Raw genomic sequence first — 22,470 nt, forward strand, 5'->3', positions numbered from 1 at the left:
ATCACGCTCGAATGGTACTTTTTACGTGCCACCAGCATGGAAGCCAGTTAGCCGCTCTGGCAATGATCATGCTCGGATGGTGCTCTTACCGTTCCACTAGCACGGATGCCAGTCATCGATTTTGATTTTGATTTCAATTTCACTTGCCTCAACAGGTCTTCGCAAGCAGAGTTTTGTGTCAATGAAGGAAAGGTACACATGAGTGGGCTGGTTACACCCCTGGCATAGGCCGTGAGGTTATGGTCTCACTTGGCTTGCCAGATCTTCTCAAGCAAGCCAAGTGAGAGGATAGCCTTCTTCCTTCATCAGCTGTTGGTTGAATATCAAGGCAATTTTAGCACATTATCAACATGATTATTCACCTCAAGGTGCTGGTAGTTTCTTTATGACAAATACAATGAGTGAATGGTGCCATGAAGATGGAATGGAAGCACTCTGTCGGTTACGACGATGAGGGTTCCGGTTGATTCGACCAACGGAACAGCCTGCTCGTGAAATTAACGCGTAAGTGGCTGAGCACTCCACAGACGTGTACCCTTAACGTAGTTCTCGGGGATATTCAGCGTGACACAGAGTGTGACAAGGCCGGCCCTTTGAAATACAGGTACAACAGAAACAGGAAGAAAGAGTGAGAGAAAGTTGTGGTGAAAGAGTACAGCAGGGATCACCACCATCCCCTGCCGGAGCCTTGTGGAGCTTTAGGCGTTTTCGCTCAATAAACACACACAACGCCCGGTCTGGGAATCGAAACCGCGATCCTACGACCGCGAGTCCGCTGCCCTAACCACTGGGCCATTGCGCCTCCACGCCATGAAGATATGATACTACTAAAGGATGTCAGACAAAACAGGATGGAAACAAGAACACAGAAATATACAGAAAGAAATTAGGTACAACAAATTTTTAAGTGTGTCAGCCTAACAGAAAATTAGTTTGTACAGCTCAAAGAAAGAAATGGATCACAGGGAGAAGGGATGAAAAATATTAAACAATTAATGTGCAGGTATGCGTATTTGTGTGTGCGTATAAGTGAGCGTGTGCTGAACAAGTAAGCTTCCATGCTTACATTCATGCGTGTGCACACACACACACACACACACACACACACATTCAAACACACACACACACACACACCACACACACACACACACAAACACACAAACATGCACATAAACATGGCAGTAGTCCCACCCATGCCAGCATTAAATGATAATAATGACCACACACACACATACACGTGCATATGCACACACATGCAAACATGTGTGTACACACACATGTACACACACAAAAATGTGCATACACATGCACACCCACACAAACACACACACATACATAGGCATACACACAGAAACACATGCATACACACACACATACATAGGCATACACACAGAAACACATGCATACACACACACATACATAGGCATACACACAGAAACACATGCATACACACACACATACATAGGCATACACACAGAAACACATGCATACACACACACAATATAGGCATACACACAGAAACACATGCATACACACACACATACATAGGCATACACACAGAAACACATGCATACACACACAAATATAGGCATACACACAGAAACACATGCATACACACACACATACATAGGCATACACACAGAAACACATGCATACACACACACATACATAGGCATACACACAGAAACACATGCATACACACCACATACATAGGCATACACACAGAAACACATGCATACACACACACATACATAGGCATACACACAGAAACACATGCATACACACACACATACATAGGCATACACACAGAAACACATGCATACACACACACAAATATAGGCATACACACAGAAACACATGCATACACACACACATACATAGGCATACACACAGAAACACATGCATACACACACACATACATAGGCATACACACAGAAACACATGCATACACACACACAAATATAGGCATACACACAGAAACACATGCATACACACACACAAATATAGGCATACACACAGAAACACATGCATACACACACACAAATATAGGCATACACACAGAAACACATGCATACACACACACATACATAGGCATACACACAGAAACACATGCATACACACACACATACATAGGCATACACACAGAAACACATGCATACACACACACATACATAGGCATACACACAGAAACACATGCATACACACACACATACATAGGCATACACACAGAAACCATGCATACACACACACATACATAGGCATACACACAGAAACACATGCATACACACACACATACATAGGCATACACACAGAAACACATGCATACACACACACATACATAGGCATACACACAGAAACACATGCATACACACACACATACATAGGCATACACACAGAAACACATGCATACACACACACAAATATAGGCATACACACAGAAACACATGCATACACACCACATACATAGGCATACACACAGAAACACATGCATACACACACACATACATAGGCATACACACAGAAACACATGCATACACACACACATACATAGGCATACACACAGAAACACATGCATACACACACACATACATAGGCATACACACAGAAACACATGCATACACACACACATACATAGGCATACACACAGAAACACATGCATACACACACACATACATAGGCATACACACAGAAACACATGCATACACACACACATACATAGGCATACACACAGAAACACATGCATACACACACACATACATAGGCATACACACAGAAACACATGCATACACACACACAAATATAGGCATACACACAGAAACACATGCATACACACACACATACATAGGCATACACACAGAAACACATGCATACACACACACATACATAGGCATACACACAGAAACACATGCATACACACACAACATTCTGTGCATTCAAAAGCAATATACAATAAAAAATGTAATCATCAGGTAGTGAAGTGGATCAACTATAAGAAGTCAACTGGGAGAATAAACAAACCTTTTCTTCATTCTCCTTCACCACTTTATCATGTTCATCTTTGCCACTTTTCTCTGCCTTTTTCTCGTTCTTTTGGTTGGCACTTTTCACCTTGCTCTCTTCACCCTTCATCTTTGTCTTCATATTTGACTGAGCCTGGTGGGTTTCGCAGGAGGTAAAAACACAAGAGTAATATGTAATTATAATATATTTCTTCTAAGAGAACAAATACATCACGGTAGAGTCATCATGGTCATCACAACACACATGCATTGCTGTATTCACTTTTACATTATTATTATTATTATTATTATTATTATTATTATTATTATCATTATTATCGGGTGAGAGAGCAGCACATGCCATCAAAGTGACACTGGAGTAAAATATACGAAACCCAGCATACCCATCATAACTACACATCTGATAACGGCACGCCAAGCACATGCATCACAACCATATGTGTGCAACGTCGTGATTTCATATCACAATAAACAGCACATGACTTTGCAGGTGGGGCCCAGTTAGAATTTTCTTCAGGTCGAATAGCCCATCCTGCTCAAAAGGTCCCTAACTAAGTGTTGTTCAAGGATGTTGAACAAAACACCTATGTTTCCAGAGGTGAATTATCCAAACCCCAAAGAATCCTTCTCAATGCATGGCTATGATGCTCCCCCACTACTTCTGCTCGTGATCAGAGATGCACATATTGTCAGCCACCAAGGAACAAGCTCAACTGGTCATGGTGAAACAACTGACAAGCAAATCTGTGGTATTGAGCAGAATATTTGCTGTAGCCCATCTTTTATACCAAGACAAAACAATGTACAAGATAACACTTCCAATCAGTTAAGATTAGAAGCCATGAGAGCCACTGTCTGGTACTGCATCAGGACATTTATTATTATTATCATTATTAACATTATCATCATTATTATTATTATTAACATTATCATCATCAATATTATTATTAACACTATCATCATTATTATTATTATAAAGATTGTGAGCTGGGAGAATTGTTAGCTCACCAGGCAAAATGCTTAGTGCCATTCTGTCTGTCTTAAAGACATTCTGAGTTCAGATTCCGCTGAGGCCAACTTTGCCTTTCATCCTTTTGGGTTTGATTAATTAAGTACCAGTGAAACACTGGGGTCGGTATAATCAACTAGTCCCCACCCCACAAATTTGAGGCCTTGTGCCTCCAGTAGAAAGGATTATTATTATTATTATTATATTATTATTATTATTATTATTATTATTATTATTATTTATTATTATTATTATTATTATTATTATTATTATTATTATATTATTATTATTATTATCATTGATGTGCTGGCACAATTGTTAGCATGCTAGGCAAAATTCTTAGTGGCATTCCATCTGTCTGTACATTCTGAGTTCAAATTCCGCCAATTATTATTATTATTAAAAAGGCAGCTAGCTCGCAGAATCGTTAGCACGCTGACAACAATGCTTTAAGGCAGCAAGGTGGTAGAGTTGTTGGTATGCCAGTTAAAATGGTTTACGTGATTAGAAATGTAATTTCTAGGTGTCCATGGTGTCATAGTGAGGATCTGATCAAAGACTTTGCAATTAAAAAAAAATTAGGAGAAAATTTTTTAAAGATGAATAAAGTGGAAATATACAAAAATAAACATTATTTTCCATCTTAATGTTAGTTTTATTTCATTTTGAAAGATATAATTTATTTTTATAGTTTTTAATTTTTATATTTTGAATTATATATTGAATTACATTTGCACCAATCTCTTCAAAAACGCAGTCTTGCTCGCAATGCTATACAAATGTGAGACTTTGGCCTTGACAAAGAGAGAAGAACAACATCTATTTATGGTGCAGAGAGCCATGGAAAGATTGATGCTGGGAAAGGTCGAGGTTAAGGCAGTGAGCTGGCAGAATCGTTAGCACGCTGCACAAAATGTTTAGCGGTATTTCGTCTGCAGCTACGTTCTGAGTTCAAATTCCGCCAAGGTCAACTTTTGCCTTTCATCCTTTTGGGTTTGATTAATTAAGTACCAGTGAAACACTGGGGTCGGTATAATCAACTAGTCCCCACCCCACAAATTTGAGGCCTTGTGCCTCCAGTAGAAAGGATTATTATTATTATTATTATTATTATTATTATTATTATTATTATTATTATTATTATTATTATTATTATCATTGATGTGCTGGCACAATTGTTAGCATGCTAGGCAAAATTCTTAGTGGCATTCCATCTGTCTGTACATTCTGAGTTCAAATTCCGCCAATTATTATTATTATTAAAAAGGCAGCTAGCTCGCAGAATCGTTAGCACGCTGACAACAATGCTTTAAGGCAGCAAGGTGGTAGAGTTGTTGGTATGCCAGTTAAAATGGTTTACGTGATTAGAAATGTAATTTCTAGGTGTCCATGGTGTCATAGTGAGGATCTGATCAAAGACTTTGCAATTAAAAAAAAATTAGGAGAAAATTTTTTAAAGATGAATAAAGTGGAAATATACAAAAATAAACATTATTTTCCATCTTAATGTTAGTTTTATTTCATTTTGAAAGATATAAATTTATTTTTATAGTTTTTAATTTTTATATTTTGAATTATATATTGAATTACATTTGCACCAATCTCTTCAAAAACGCAGTCTTGCTCGCAATGCTATACAAATGTGAGACTTTGGCCTTGACAAAGAGAGAAGAACAACATCTATTTATGGTGCAGAGAGCCATGGAAAGATTGATGCTGGGAAAGGTCGAGGTTAAGGCAGTGAGCTGGCAGAATCGTTAGCACGCTGCACAAAATGTTTAGCGGTATTTCGTCTGCAGCTACGTTCTGAGTTCAAATTCCGCCAAGGTCAACTTTTGCCTTTCATCCTTTTGAGGTCGATAAATTAGGTACTAGTTACGTACTGGGGTCAATATAATTGACTTAATCCGTTTGTCTGTCCTTGTTTGTCCTCTCTGTGTTTAGCCCCTTGTGGGCAGTAAAGAAATAGGTTGATGCTGGGAATCTACTAAGAGACCACATCTGGAACAAGGAGATCAAGGATAGAACTGGAGTGAAGGACGTCATCGCAGAATACCACCACACAAAGCTACAATGGGCCAGATTTATTGCAAGGTTCACAGACACTTAGTGGACCCGTGCAGTTGTTGAGTGGTACCCACACGAATGAGAAAGATCACTCAGAAGACCCCCAATCAGGTGGGAAAACAATTTAAGAAAGATGTTTGGAAGAACATGGAGGAGAATGGTGAAAGCATGAGGGGGATGAAATATGTTTCTTTATTAGCCACACAGGGCTGCACACAGACAGGACAGATTACAAAGTAGAGCTTTTCTTTTTGGGGGAGAAAAAAAAAACAAAAAAGGGGGATTCGGTTTTCAATCAAAAGGGATTGTAAAAAGGAAAGAAGAAAAAAAGGGGGAAAAAACGATCAATAGGGATCATGTATCACAGTGTCATGGTGTAAAGTGTAAAGGGGGAAGCAGATAAGGTTTATCCGTGGGAAGAAAAGCCTACGGAAAAGACCACGGTAACCTCGGTCAATGATGTTACATGTTACCACATTTGTTGCAAGTAGGTAGGGAGGAAATAAATGCTGTGGCCAGTGGAGCTGATTCGGTACCAGACAGCCTGGCTGATCCAGGTAACATATAGTGATATCTAAAGCTTTTAAATTCTTAGGGCTTCTACAGGTCTTAATCCGGCCCTGGAGCGAGTGGAAGTTGTAGCTGTAGTGTGTTTTTGAATAAAGGTTGTGGTTGTCGTGTGTTGGTGAATGGAGGGTGTAACTGTAGTGTGTTAATGAATGAAGTTTGAGCTGGTGGTGTGCTAATGAGGGAAGATTTGCGAATATATTTGTGTGTCCATATTTTGGGATCTCATCTAAAATACCAACCTTTTCATTTTTCTTCTTTAAAGAATCGACTTCTTTGTCTCTCTTGCCAGAGATCTTTGTGTATGCCTTATTCTGCTTCACACTGTCCATGGTGAGTGGTTTTGCAATAGAATCATCTAATGGGGAAATAAAACAGAGATTACATTTATATGTGTATGTAAATGTATATACATGCATATATATACATATACATTATGTGTGTGTGTGTGTGTGTGTGTGTGTGTGTGTACTTTATTAAAGCTGCAAAATTATCATGGAACTGTTACTAAGAGTTTCATGTTCCCGTTCCTCAGACAATTGTAATAAGAGCATATTACTCTACCTTTGGTTTTCAAGTACTACTTTTTCACCTTGTTTCTCACTTACCTGTGTGTGTGTTTGTATATATATATATATATATATATATATACTGTTGTGTCTAGTGATGTCATTTTCTTTTTATGCCTTATAATGTAACACACTCACCGGTTAAATTTCCACTTATTTCTTATTTTTATTTTTATTTTCCTAGGAAAATAAAAATAAGAAATAAGTGGAAATTTTACCGGTGCGTGTGTTACACAAAAAGAAAATGACTCTCCCCAGACACAACAGAATATGCTTCAACACACGAACTCATATAAAGAATCTTGCAAACCAAATCCAAAAACGAAATATATATAAATATATATATATGCACACATATGTGTATGCATTCTGGTGCCATGAAAAAGTGCATCCAGTACATTCTCTAAGGTGACTGACATGAAGAAAAGCATATGTATGCATGCATGTATGTATGTATGTATGTATGTATGTATGTATGTATTCATATATGTAAGTAGGTTGGTAGGTATTTGTTTGTGTTTGTACTATATGTTATGATTTTATTCTTTTTTATCTTTAATCTGCCTCAGTCTACTTCAAGTTGTTTGATATAAAATCTTTCGTTTTTAACATGTTTGTACTTAAATCAAAACTTCCCATCATAATTTCATGTAAGAACATGTTTTGTAGATTCTGTTCCAATCTCCAACTCAATGACAATGAAAATGTTAATTTTCAAAACACCTCCTAATTCTTAATTAGTTTCAAAATTAACAGACAGAAATCTAATCATAAAAGGGTTAATGAAAATAGAATTATTTTCTGAAAAAGAAAAAAGTAATTATATGCTTTAAATTTCTAAATTAAGTGATGTGTGTTTAATGGCATAACCAATAATATCAAATATTAACTGAATGAGGCTAATTTTAAATTTTCATTTTTAATTACACCATTCAAAAGAATAGAAACACTCTCTTTGTATTCAGGAGTAGTTTCGATAAGTGATTAAATACGTGGAAGTAATTAATATTTAATTATCAGTACACTCTTTTATATTGAATGACAATGTTGTAGATGTATGTGTGTGTGTATGTATGTATGTATGTGTGTGTGTGTGTGTGTGTATGTCATCATCATCATCATCATCATCATCATCAACATCATCATCATCGTTTAACGTCCGTTTTCCATGCTAGCATGGGTTGGACAGTTCGACCGGGGTCTGGGAAGCCAGGAGGCTGTACCAGGCTCCAGTCTGATCTGGCAGTGGTTCTACAGCTGGATGCCCTTCCTAACGCCAACCACTCCGTGAGTGTAGTGGGTGTTTTTTTATGTGCAACCGGCACAGGGGCCAGAGGACACTGGCAAACGGCCACGATCGGATGGTGCTTTTACGTGTCACCGACACAGATGCCAGTCAGGCGGCACTGGCATCTGCCATGTTCGGACGGTGCTTTCTACGTGTCACCGGCACGGGTATCTGAACTACAATTTCCATTGCATGTATATTTTTTCTTTGAGTTTTATGTAAGTTCTTGAGAGAGTTCAAGCTGGTCACTAACAAAGCAACAAGACTTTTTGATTTTAACAGAGTCCCCAGCATTTGTAAATATGTAGTTGTGTTGGTATGTTGGCTGAGCTGTCAATGCTCAGTGTGTGCTTCTATTCACATAATTTTTTGGTATGTCTTAAAAATTTTTTACTGTGCTACTAATTGATTGGATTTGGGGACTCCACATCAGTTTCTTTTGCTCTTTCTTGAAAAAACTTAGTAATTCTAGGTTTTCAACTAAATTTATTGGTTTGCGAGTAAATTTATTTTCGAGTAAATTTATTCGTATAGCCTAAAACACCTATGATTATAGGGTACAAATGAGAATTTATAGTCAGGGTACAAGTGCTTAATTTTTACCTTTCATTTTGGAATTGGTAACAAATTCAGATTCTGCAGCAGCCGGAGGCGGAGGCGGACTGGCAGGTGTAGAAGCTGCAACAACAACAAGAACAACAATGACAACGACTGAACAACCAAAACGTTTTTAGTCAGGTGTGTAATGCAATAACAATAGTCAGGTGTGTAATGCAACAATATCGACAATTCAACAAATTAATGTAAAATATTCTGATGCCATCATCTTCATCACAGGCACTGATGACACACTTGTCAGTGATGGTCAGGCCTGCCTAATGAGTAGACAGCCATCATGTATGTATGTATGTATGTATGTATGTGTGTATGTATGTATGTATGTATGTATGTATGATGCATGTATGTATGTATGTATGTGTGTGTATGTATGTATGTATGTATGTATGTATGTATGTATGTGTGTATGTATGTATGTATGATGCATGTATGTATGATGCATGTATGTATATATGTATGTATGTATGTGTGTATGTATGTACATATGTATGTATGTATGTATGTATGTATGTATGTATGTATGTATGTATGCATGCATGTATGTATGTATGTATGTATGTATGTATGTATGTATGTATACATGCATGCATGCATGTATGTATGTATGTATGTATGTATGTAAGTATGCATGCATACATGCATGTATGTATGTATGTATGTATGTATGATGTATGTATGTATTTTTGTTTTATATATTTATTTTTATTTATTATTACTTTTAGACAAGAGGACAGTTGTGATAGGCACATGTTTCTACTTAAATAGTCATTAACGCCACAACTATAAAAGTAAAAGACCAAACAAAATGTGCCATTCCTTCAAGTATAAAATCAAAACTGGATGGAAAGCAAAAGTTACTCACCTGGTTTTGGTCCGCCAGCTGGTTTTGGTCCACCAGCTGGTTTGGGTCCACCAGCAGCTTTAGGTCCACCTGGTTTACCAACTGCCTTCACAGCTATGTTACTAGCACTGACCTTTTTGCCGATAGCTCCCCAGGCCTTTTTACCTGACTTAGGGCTCGGTGCAGTTGCTGCATCCTAGAAAAATCCAAACAGACAAAATTACTAACCAAAAACCCCGAAGACCTTGAATAATTTTTTTCTTTTTTTCTTTCTTTCTATTTTTCATTTACATCACTTAATCAGAGATGAAAGGGTGGCATTTCTTATTTCTTTATTGCCCACAAGGGGCTAAACATAGAGGGGACAAACAAGGACAGACAAAGTGATTAAGTCAATTACATCGACCCCAGTGCGTAACTGGTACTTAATTTATCGACCCCAAAAGGATGAAAGGCAAAGTCGACCTCGGCATTTCTGTCTCTTTCAGAGCCTCTGACACCCTGTTATTAATTCATATATGTAAGACTATTAGTTGTATGTCCTCATATGTATGGATAGCTATAATGGCAATGAATTGACATCTGTATGTATAACTATTGCCTTACAGGAGGATTGAACCTCAAAGATTGTGGTTGTGAAATGAGCTTCTAATATACATATTAGGAGCACTGCATCCTTCAAAACTTCCATGCTTCCTGAGATTCGCCAACACTACACCTGATTTTCTCCCCTCCATACACACACAAGCATGTATCTGACTCATACATTGTTCGCTTTCCAGACATTTCTACATTACTGCATGTACTTTATATGCATTTTCTGACAAGTTGTGGTGCACCTGAGCACTGTATACAATAATTTCATTATATTATATTATATTATATTATATCCATGCCGGCTCCTATAATTCTACATTTCATAAATTATAGAATAGAAAGAGGATAGACACCAGGTATTCAGGATAAAGCCATCTGTAGTAGAGAAGCACCATATCCTGGAGGTATAGAAAATACTTCATTTTATGCTGTCTTAGATGCTGCTGTTTAGCCCTAAGTCTTCAATGATCCAGTAGGCCTATCATCAGTGAGGTTCTGATAGAGACCATCCCATCTTTTATGATGATATATCTAGAACTATATTATTCAGTTTGTCCTTTGTTGTTTTATAATAATAATAATAATGAAATTATTGTATACAGTGCTCAGGTGCACCACAATTTGTCAGAAAGTGTGTATAAAGTATAATGCAGTTATGTACAAATGTCTGGAAAGCGAACAGTGTATGAGTCAGATACATGCTTGCGTGTGTATGGAGGGAAGAAAATCAGGTGTAGTGTTGGCGAATCTCAGAAAGCATGGAAGTTTTGAAGGATGCAGTGCTCCGACAACTGACAACTGATGCCGGCTGTTTGTTCCATGCTTCAGCAACTCTCAGCATGAAAAAATGTTTCCTAAAGTCATGGGAGCTGTGCTGTTTTCTGACTTTGTAAATATGTCCACAGGTGTTAGACGGGTGGAGTTTGAAAAGGTGCTCAGAATTATTGTTTGTAAGATGGTTAATAATTTTATGGGTGTCTGCCAAGTCAGCTGCCAGACGTCAGAGTTTGAATGTGTCCATACCCAGGGAAGTAAGGCATTAAGGTGTAATTTGAGTGAGATTTAGCATCTATTTCTATCAAGTGAAGTGTTGCTATAGAAATTCCTTTATAGGGTTGATAGTCAGCACTGAATATAATACAGTGTCAGTGGTTGTTGTTGATGTTGTTGCTGTTGTTATTTAGCCCCATGTCAGCCCTGACTAAGATCTTCAATCAAAGGTGTGCAATCTGTGGCCCTTTTTTTTTTCTTTCTGCAAACATTGGACATCTAGGTCTGCACTGTCCATTATTTTTTTAAGGAAGTATGTTAAGATTTTTGGCTGCTAGTTTTTGCTTGCTGGCAACCATCTAAAGCAGTGGTTCAAAGCTGGAGTCCATATGGGCCCTGAGGGTCCATATAAAATTTTGGGGAGTCCACACAACAAAATAGTAAACTGGGGATCTACAACAGTACTGTAATGGTCCCTGAAAAAACTTTTGATTTAGGTGTATGTATTGGCATATATTACAAAAAACAGCCAAGTTTCTTTCTCTAACGTTTTACGTAGTTCAACCTACATAAGTTAATGAGTGAAAAACAAAAGAGGAATTTTGAAAAAATTTTCAATAAAAGTTTTTAAGCATTGAATGGCTATGGAAGTCCACCAGACGAAAATAGTAATCAAAGGAGTCCATAGGTAAAAAAAAAAATGGTTGAGAACTCCTGATCTAAAGGTTTCCTTTTAAGCTTATGGATTCATGCTAAATGTGACAGGTTCTAAATATATTACATGATTTACCATTAAACAATTCATAACCCTAGCAAAAAATTATTTCTTCGTTTGCAAATAGAAGCAATATTCTATACTCACCAAAGCAGCATCTGGGTCCTAAAAAGAAACAAAAGAGAAAAAGATGAAATCAAAAAGAAATTGATGAAGATACATTAACTGTTCATTAACAAAAAAAAAAAAGTATTCAGAATTTTTATAATTATGCTTTTTATGCAATAACACTGGTTAACAAAAATTTTGTCACAGATGTATTGCATATTCCTGACTGTTCTGAACCAACTTTCCTATCAGAATATCTGATTTGGATTTATTTAAGAAGTAGGTAGAACCTTTAAGATTAAAGGGTTAGAATGTATTGTAACAAAATAATCAAGTTTATATTTTTCAGAGTTGCCATATTTTTCAGAGTTCAAAGAAAGGTTTTCCTATGAAGTTGGACTTGTTCTTTGTAAAAATGTTAATTTAATCATGTTGTGGTATGAGTTGTGCAGTTGGACAAACAAAACCATCACATGTTAGCCAGAATATACCTCATTTGTTCAAGGCAAGAAAAATGCTTTGAATGAAACTTTGAATGAGAAAGGTGTTCCTTTCTCGTTTACACGCCAACCCCGAATTTATGAAAAGCTTTGTTAAAGCAACGGATAAATTATAAACTGAATTCAAATTCTTGAGAAATAAGTATTCTCCAATTAGTGGGGCAAAGATGGCAATTTTTAAACCTTCAGATCAGACAACTGATGAGAGATTTCAAGGCAAGTTGAGTGAAGTTGAGAAAGTTTTATGGCAAAGTTTCAAAAATGTCTGTGCAAACTTAGTAGGAAATCTTTTGGTTAAAAACTATTATAAAATACTGTTTTTGTATTTAGTTTGCAAATATGATTTATATAATTTCAAATGTAAAGACCTCCTTCAGTCATAAACGACCATGGGATTGTACCTAGAAAGTTTCCCTCCAAGGCACAAGTCAGGGCAAGGTTGTTTATGGAAGACCAGCAGTTTGCCATGCATACCAGCCTCCCCTCTTCATGTCACCAATGTTATCCAAGGGAAAGGCAAAGGCCAATACAGTATGGCACTAGTGATGTCACAACTCATTTCTACAGATTTGTGAACTGGAGCAACATGAAATAAAGGATCTTGCTCAAGAATAACAAACAGCCAAGTCCAGGAATCAAACTTTCTACTTCATGATTGAAGGCCCAACACTCTAACCACTGAGCCATGTGCCTTTGAATGGTAGACTTGGAGCTGGTACAGACCAAGGGAAATCTGACTGCCCAATTATATTATTTATCATTGGCATAATGACTCTTCCAAGACATCACAAAATATAAAATAGTGACTTTCTTAAGTGTTTAGTAAGTTTTAACAATATGTCACTAAAGGTTCATTTCTTAGATTCTCACTTCCAATTATATATTTTTTTTTCTGGATAAACCAAGTTACAGTTTGTATCGAACATGGCAAATATTTTCTTTAGGATGATTATACCAATGAAAATAAAATAAATAATTAAACTTACATCTTCAAAAGCGCACAAAGCAGCAGCTCTTGCTTCGTTTGCAGATTGGTAAGCAATGGGATTCAACAAAGCATTGGCAAAATCTAGCAAAATACAGAAAATAATAGATGAGTTAGAATGGCAGAATTGCTAGAAAATTTTATATGTCTTTTATATCTGTATACTGAATGAGCCAACAAGGGAACATCTATGACAGGGATCAGGAACTTCTTAGTGTAAAGATATTTTTTTTACATTTGTCCATGGTGCTCATGTATATATTTATATTATGGCTATGTGGTAAGAAGTTTGTTTCTCAACCACATGGTTCTGGTTTCAATCCCAGTGGGCAAGTGTCTTCTACTATAGCCTTGGGCCAACCAAAGCCTTGTGAGCGGAATTGGTAGACAGAAACTGAAAGAAGCCTGATGTGTGTGTGTGTGTGTGTGTATGTACAAGTATAGTTGTGTGGTCAAGAAGCTCACTTACTTTGCAAGCACATGGTTTCAGATTCAGTCCCACTGCATAGCACCTTGGACAAATGTCTTCTATATCCATAGGCTGACCAATATCTTGAGTAAATTTGGTAGATGGAAACTATATAGAAACCCATTGTGTGTGTGTGTCTTTGTGTTTGTGTTTGTCCCCACCACCACTCAACAAAGGTATTGGTTTGTTTATGTCCCCCTAACTTAGCAGTTATGCAATAAACAAACTAACAGAATAAGCACCAAGCTTTACAAATAAGTACTGGGGTCAATTTGTTTAACTAAACCCTTCAAGGTAGAGCCCCAGCATGGCCACAGTCCAGTAACAGAAACAAATAAGAGACAAAAAGACGTAATGTGTTTTACCTGCGAATGCATCAGATACATAATCTTTGGCTACAATGTGGGCAAACACAGAAGCCAAACCCAAAGGACGGTTGCTCTCATTTCTCAGAGGTATGTGACGATAACCTATGAAACAAAAATTAAATATATTTCAAATTATTGCATAAAAGTTGTTAATAGAAATGTATCGAAATTGATTTAGATTGTCCAGTCTTTTCTTAACCTTTTCTACTTTTTATACATTTTCTGCACTTTTACTATTGGCGGGAGTCACATGTAAGACAATCTAGATTTGTCTTTAACCCTTTCGTTACCAACCCACCTGAAACCACTTCTGGCCCTGTAGTACAAATGTCTTCCACCAAACCTTAGTCACAATTTATGTTCCTAACACTAGCTTAATAATAACTAAGTTATTTTACTAAATTCTTTGTTATATTTAAAGTAATTGAAAGAAACACAGAGCATCTCAAAATAAATACAGTAACAAAAGGGTTAATGAACAACTTACCTGGTTTGATACCGTCCAGAGGCATGAGGCGATGTCCAATAAATTTACCACCTTCTTCATACACAATAATTCTCACGACAGCCAAATCTGGCAACACAACCTGAGGAAAGAATACAAACAGAATTAATAAACACAGCTCCCATGACTTTCGGAAACATTTTTTCACGCTCAGAGTTGCTGAAGCATGGAATAAACTGCCTGCGTCAGTTGTTGACTGCCATGACACTACATCTTTTAAGGCCCTCATGCTTTCCGAAATCCACCGAAACTACACCTGATTATATATGGACTTTAGATGAGTTGTAGTGCACTTGAGCACTGTACACAATTATTATTATTATTATTATTATTATTATTATTATTATTATTATTGAGTGAGAGAGCAGTGCATGCCATCAAAGTGACACTGGGGTAAAATATACGAAGCCCAATATACCCATCATGACTACCCGTCTCATAAGGGTACACCAGGCACATGCATCACAACCACATGTGCGCGACATGGTGATCTCATATCAAGATAAACAGCACATCACCTTGCAGGTGGGGCCCAGTTAGAATTTTCTTCAGGTTGAGTAGCCCATCCCGCTCAAAAGGTCCCTGAATAAGGGTTGTTTAAGGATGTTGAAAGAACCACCCATGTTTCCAGAGGTGAATTATTCAAACCCCAAAGAATCCCTCTCAACACATGGCTATAATGCTCCCCCACTACTTCTGCTCGTGATCAGAGATGCACATATCGTCAGCCACTAAGGGACATGCTCAACTGGTTAAGGTCAAACAACTGACAAGCAAATCTGTGGTATTGAGCAGAATATTTGCTGTAGCCCATCTTTTATACCAAGACAAAACAATGTATTATCATTATTATTATTATTATTATTATTATTCTGAACCAGATCACACTCACAATCACACATACATGCATAAACACACACATAGATACGAGTGTGGCTGGGTGGTAAGAGTTTTGCTTCCCAACCACATGGTTTCAGTTTCAGCCCCACTGTGTGACACCTTCAGCAAGTGTCATCTACTATAGCCTCAGGCTGATTAATGCCTTGTGAGTAGATGAGGTACGTCTGTGCTGGTAGCATGTTAAAAGGTTCGACCGGGGTCTGGGAAGCCAGGGGCTGCACCAGGCTCCAGTCTGATCTGGCAGAGTTTCTACAGCTGGATGCCCTTCCTAACGCCAACCACTCCAAGAGTGTAGTAATATATATATATATATTATATATATATATATATAGATATATATATATATATATATATATATATATATATATACATATATATATATATATATATATATTTGTAAAAAATGAAGTTCGAAAATGCTGCTGTATTATACAATTTTTAATTTTTATATATACATTATAACATGTTTCAGTTCCTGAAATGAACCTTATCAAAAAAAGTTATATATAAAAGAGACAGCTCATGCCGTCAAACACAAGAAATTCATTTATAATACACAACGGAGTCAGACATCTTAGAGTTCATGTATAGTTGATATATAGTTCATGTAAAGTTGATATATAGTTTGAAGTATATGTTCAAAGTGTTCGATGCAGTGGCCCACGGTGGCGATATGTATTCAATACAAAAAACAGATCAAAGTGGTGGAAAGCGGTCAATACAGAAGATTGATGTTTCCGAAAGAGAGAGGAATTCATTTTTACCTTAAGCAATTGTGATGACCCATGGTGGAAGTTCGCTGGGTGGTTCTAGTGATTTTTTATATATATATATGTGTGTGTGTGTGTGTGTGTGTGTGTGTGTGTGAAGGCGCATGGCTCAGTGGTTAGAATGTCGAGCTTGTAATCGTGAGGTTGTGAGTTCGAATCCCAGACTGGGCTGCATGTTGTGTTCTTGAGCAAGACACTTTATTTCATGTTGCTCCAGTTAACTCAGCTGTAGAAATGAGTTACAACATCACAGGTGCCAAGCTGTATCAGCCCCTTTGCCTTTCCCTTGGATAACACCGGTGGCGTGGAGAGGGGAGGCCAGTATGCATGGGCGACTGCAGGCCTTCCATAAGCAACCTTACCCGGACTTGTGCTTGGGAGGGTAACTTTGTAGGTGCAATCCCACGGTCATTCATGACCGAGGGGGGGGGTCTTCCATATATGTATATATATATGGAAGCATGTATATTATGTATATGTATATGAGTGTATGTGTATGACAGGCTTCTTTTCAGTTTCCATTGCCTTGACTTTGCATGATATTTGTAAGTGATTGTCATGATCTTTTAAATCAGTGCTCTTCATATCCATTCTTCTGTTGAGACATGACTAGATGTGTTTTCACCAAAGATTCTCATTTTCTGGTCCATATTGCCTTGTTTGGCTATGAAATCTGAGATGAGGCCAGCTTCATGCTCGAAGATGAGGGTTAAGGTATGAGAAAAGGTGGGAATTGGAGCAGAATGGCTTCTTGTTGTAGAGGGGCCCCCATGGCTGTTCGTATTTAGAGGAGGGAATCAGAAAGTAAAGTGTAAAACGTAAACTTATATTCTGGATAGGAAGGTTATAGATTTTGAAGCAGTTCTTCGTTAGCAATATTAACAAACCATAACAAACCTTTTTGAAGACAAAAGCTTCTTCGTTGTAGTAGGGATCCATACCATTGTTGACTACGGGTTTCGTTTTGAACTTCTTCCTGACTGTGTCAGTTGGTAAACCATACATTTCAACCTCGACGTAGGAAGAGATCTTCTTATCAGACAGGAACTGGGCTGAGATGATCTGTGTATGGAAGACAAGAAGCGATTACAAAAAATAGTAATGACATCACGACAACAATCACACTGGTAATAACTGGTTTATCTATCTATCAGTCTGCCTGTCTGTCTGTCTGTCTGTCTGTCTATCTATCCATCTATCTATCAATCTATCTATTTATTATATCTCTCTGCTCTCTCTCTTTCTCTCTCTCTCTCTCTCTTCTCTTCTCTCTCTCTCTCTCTCTCTCTCTCTCTCTCTCTCTCTCTCTCCACACACATACACATTATGACATACACATTATGACTTTGACTTGACTTTGACCGACCAGTCCGTCAGGCGTCCATTTGACACCGCTGGTCACAGCACGCTGTCCACTCCTCTCTGGATCGCGCCTTTCTCATCCACGTGATCCCAATCGTCCTCTTGAAATCGTCACTCCACCGTCGTGGAGGTCTTCCGGGTGGTCTTTTCCGCTCACGCGAGTACCACTCGACAGCTGTGTGCGTCCACCGATTATCGATGAGCCGGGCGACGTGTCCAGCCCATCTATACTTGCAAAAACATATACATTATATATGAATAAAATTTGTTAACTTCTCTACGGTTAATTTCTTACCTTGATTTCAACTGTTCCGGCAACTACACCATCGACAGTAGATTCTGTGAAGGGATCAAATCTCTTGTCCAGTTTTCTCATAAACTCTGGTTTTACGATATATCCAGAGCATCCGTTGTATTCAAATACACCCAAATTGACACACATGGCCAAATCTAGAAAACAGCAGAAAAGTGATTTATTACATAATAGTGCAATTAAATAAATTTTAAAATAGTAAGTGGTCATATATACATTCATACATACATACATACATACATACATACAAGTTTTGAAGGATGCAGTGCTCCGACAACTAACAACTGATGCCGGCAGTTTATTCCATGCTTCAGCAACTCTCAGCGTGAAACATTTTTCCACGCTAAGAGTTGCTGAAGCATGGAACAAACTGCCGGCATCGGTTGTTAGTTGTCGGAGCACTGCATCCTTCAAAACTTCCATGCTTCCTGAGATTCGCCAACACTACACTTGATTTTCTCCCCTCCATACACACACAAGCATGTATCTGACTCATACATTGTTCGCTTTCCAGACATTTCTACATTACTGCATATGCTTTATACGCACTTTTGACAAGTTGTGGTGCACCTGAGCACTGTATACAATAATTTCATTATTATATTATTATTATACATAATGGATAATAAAATGAATGGTTTACACCTGGTAGCTTACTAGTAAAGCACGGTCACTTTCACAGTGAAATGAAAGACGGCAAATGAAAGATGGGAGATGGAATATACGAGAATTTATTATTAATCACGATGATTGTTTTGACACATGAGTGGGACGCTCAACAACTGGTTCAGGGGAGCATCTATACATCCATATATGTTAACAGATGCTTTTAATACTTTTCTCGCTGGATTGCGTGTTTGTTTCTCTTTTTGCTGTCTGTGATTTTTTTTTTCATTTTTGATCTTCTATAAAAATGAAGATATTTCCTCCGTCTGGCTGCTCTTCTTTCTACAAAACGGAAAGCTACATTGCGGAACAGTCATTTTAATGAGTTGTATTTATTTATCACCCAACGAGATACATCTGCACCACCGGATGCTCCTGAACCAGTTGTTGAGTGACCCACCCATGAGGAATCGATGCTAGATGTGTCGAAACAATTGTTGTGGCTATTAATAAATTCTCATATATTCCATCTTCTGTCTTTCATTTGCCATATACATACATACATATATATATATATATATTATATATATATATATATATATATAATATATATATATATATATATATATACATATATACATATATACATATATATATATATATATATAATATATATGTATATATGTGTATCATCATCATCATCATCGTTTAACGTCCGTTTTCCGCGCTAGCACGGGTTGGACGGTTTCGACCGGGGTCTGGGGAGCTCGGGACTGCCCCAGGCTCCAGTCTAGTCTGGCAGTGTTTCTACAGCTGGATGCCCTTCCTAACGCCAACCACTCCGCGAGTGTAGTGGGTGTTTTTTACGTGCCACCTGCACAGGTGCCAGAGGGGTCTGGCATATATATATAATATATAATATATATATATATATATATATATATATAATATATATATATATACATATATATATATATATTATATATATATATATATATATATATATATATATATATATATGTATATATATGTGTATATATATATATATTATATATATAGATATATATATATATATATATGTATATATATATATATATAGGTAAAAGATTAAATAAAACCAAACAATAAAATGAATAATGATAAATAAACAAGACTTACCAAAACATTGGAAGTTCAATGCCACCAATTGACATCCGGCGTTCCAGTAGATCTGGAGTGTGAGAGATGGAAAGAATGTGAGTGTGAGTGAAAGTGGGGGAGAAAGAAAGAGAGTGACTGAGAATATGAGAGAGAATGAAAGTGAGGGATATATACTTTTCTACTCTAGGCACATGGCCCGAAATTTTTGGGAGGGGGCCAGTCGATTAGATCGACCCCAGTAGGCAACTGCTACTTAATTTATCGAACTCGGAAGGATGAAAGGCAAAGTCGACCTCGGCAGAAATTGAACTCAGAATGCAAAGACATTTTACTCAATGTGCTAATGTTTCTGCCAGCTCGCTACCTGCGAGTGATATGTATGTCAATGACATACACATGCACACCTGTGTGTACATTAGAGATCCCCACCCTATCCATCGCCACTATTGCTGTCTCTACTATCATCATCACTACAACACAATTATCTCCTTCCATGGCACTCCATCAGTGATGGCAAAAAGTGTTCCACTGCTTGCTCGTGAAATTAATGTGCTGGTGGCTGAGTACTCCACAGGCACATGTACCCTTAACTCATTAACATTTGACCCTTTAGCATTTAAACTGGCCATATCGGGTCAAACTATTTCTACCTGTTTTATGTTCAAATCAGCAAGATTCTGGCTTCTCACAACTAAGCTTTAACCCTTTCATTACCAACCCGGCTGAAACCGGTTCTGGCTCTGAGTACAAATGTCTTGTTTTCATAAGTTTTGAATTAAAATCTTCCACCAATCTTAGTCACAATTTATGTTCCTAACACTAACTTAATGATAACTAAGTTATTTTACTAAATTCTTTGTTATATTTAAAGTAATTGAAAGAAACACAGAGCATCTCAAATGGCTGAAACCGGTTCTGGCTCTGAGTACAAATGTCTTGTTTTCATAAGTTTTGAATTAATATCTTCCACCAAACTTTAGTTGCAATTCATGTTCCTAACACTAGTTGAATGATGACTAAGTTATTTTACTAAATTCTTTGTTATATTTAAAATTAATTGAAAGAAACACAGAGCTTCTCAAGTGGCTGAAACCGGCTCTGGCTCTGAGTACAAATGTCTTGTTTTCATAAGTTTTGAATTAATATCATCCACCAAACCTTAGTCACAATTTATGTTCCTAACACTAGCTTAATGATAACTAAGTTATTTTACTAAATTCTTTGTTATATTTAAAGTAATTGAAAGAAACACAGAGCATATCAAAATAAATACAGTAACAAAAGGGTTAATGTTATTCTAGAAATAAACAATCGCATCATCAAAATTTCAAAGCTACAAGATAATGCATGATTAAATTCAAACGAATGTGAATAAATAAGTATCATATTTGACAGATAAATCTGAATACTCAAGTATACAGATATGGAAATATTTTACTCTCAAAAGACATAATAATAATACTGAATAGCATAAATAGGATAGAATTTCCTTATATTGGCTGTTAACAAATTTTTCTGCAATATAAGGATGTTCTAGGCATAGGAGTGGCTGTGTGGTAAGTAGGTTGCTTCCGAACCACATGGTTCCAGGTTCAGTCCCACTGCATGGCACCTTGGGCAAGTGTCTTCTACTATAGCCTCAGGCCGATCAAAGCCTTGTGAGTGGATTTGGTATATATATATATATGTATGTGTGTGTATATGTTTGTGTGTCTGTGTTTGTCCCCCACAACATCGCTTGACAACTGATGTTGATGTGTTTATGTCCCCGTAACTTAACGGTTTGGCAAAAGAGACCAATAGAATAAGTACTAGGCTTACAAAGAATAAGTCCTGGGGTTGATTTGCCCGACTAAAGGTGGTGCTCCAGCATGGCCATAGTCACAAGACTGAAACAAGTAAAAGAGTAAAAGAGTATATGTACATAGTTCTCAGGGAGATTCAACGTGACAAGGCTGGTCCTTTTTCGAAATACAGGTACAACTCATTTTTGCCAGCTGAGTGGACTGGAGCAATGTGAAATAAAGTATCTTGCTCAAGGACACAATGTAATGCCAGATATTGAACTCATGATCTTATGATTGTGAAACGAATACCCTAACCACTTGGCCACATGCCTTCACATTGCCTCCCCTATCATTACCATCACTACCATCAATACCA

The 22,470-nt window shown here is 37.2% G+C and overlaps 1 protein-coding gene across 3 annotated transcripts in view; it reads right to left on the minus strand.

Moving 5' to 3' along the window:
- Positions 1-22,470, minus strand: part of LOC115217147 (1-phosphatidylinositol 4,5-bisphosphate phosphodiesterase classes I and II-like) — a 127,571-nt gene that overhangs the window by 12,675 nt on the left and 92,426 nt on the right. For all 3 annotated transcript variants that reach the window (XM_036507256.1, XM_036507254.1, XM_036507255.1), the window contains exons 20-30: positions 20,326-20,377; positions 18,544-18,698; positions 17,784-17,948; positions 15,199-15,298; positions 14,709-14,813; positions 13,876-13,958; positions 12,429-12,446; positions 10,001-10,175; positions 9,124-9,198; positions 6,906-7,021; positions 3,019-3,153 (exon numbers count right to left, since the gene is read on the minus strand). In XM_036507256.1, the coding sequence (XP_036363149.1) occupies positions 3,019-3,153; positions 6,906-7,021; positions 9,124-9,198; positions 10,001-10,175; positions 12,429-12,446; positions 13,876-13,958; positions 14,709-14,813; positions 15,199-15,298; positions 17,784-17,948; positions 18,544-18,698; positions 20,326-20,377 (1,179 nt within the window). The remainder of the gene's footprint in view (positions 1-3,018; positions 3,154-6,905; positions 7,022-9,123; positions 9,199-10,000; positions 10,176-12,428; positions 12,447-13,875; positions 13,959-14,708; positions 14,814-15,198; positions 15,299-17,783; positions 17,949-18,543; positions 18,699-20,325; positions 20,378-22,470) is intronic.

The sequence above is a fragment of the Octopus sinensis genome, linkage group LG11 (assembly GCF_006345805.1).
Source record: "Octopus sinensis linkage group LG11, ASM634580v1, whole genome shotgun sequence".
Classification (NCBI taxonomy): domain Eukaryota; kingdom Metazoa; phylum Mollusca; class Cephalopoda; order Octopoda; family Octopodidae; genus Octopus; species Octopus sinensis.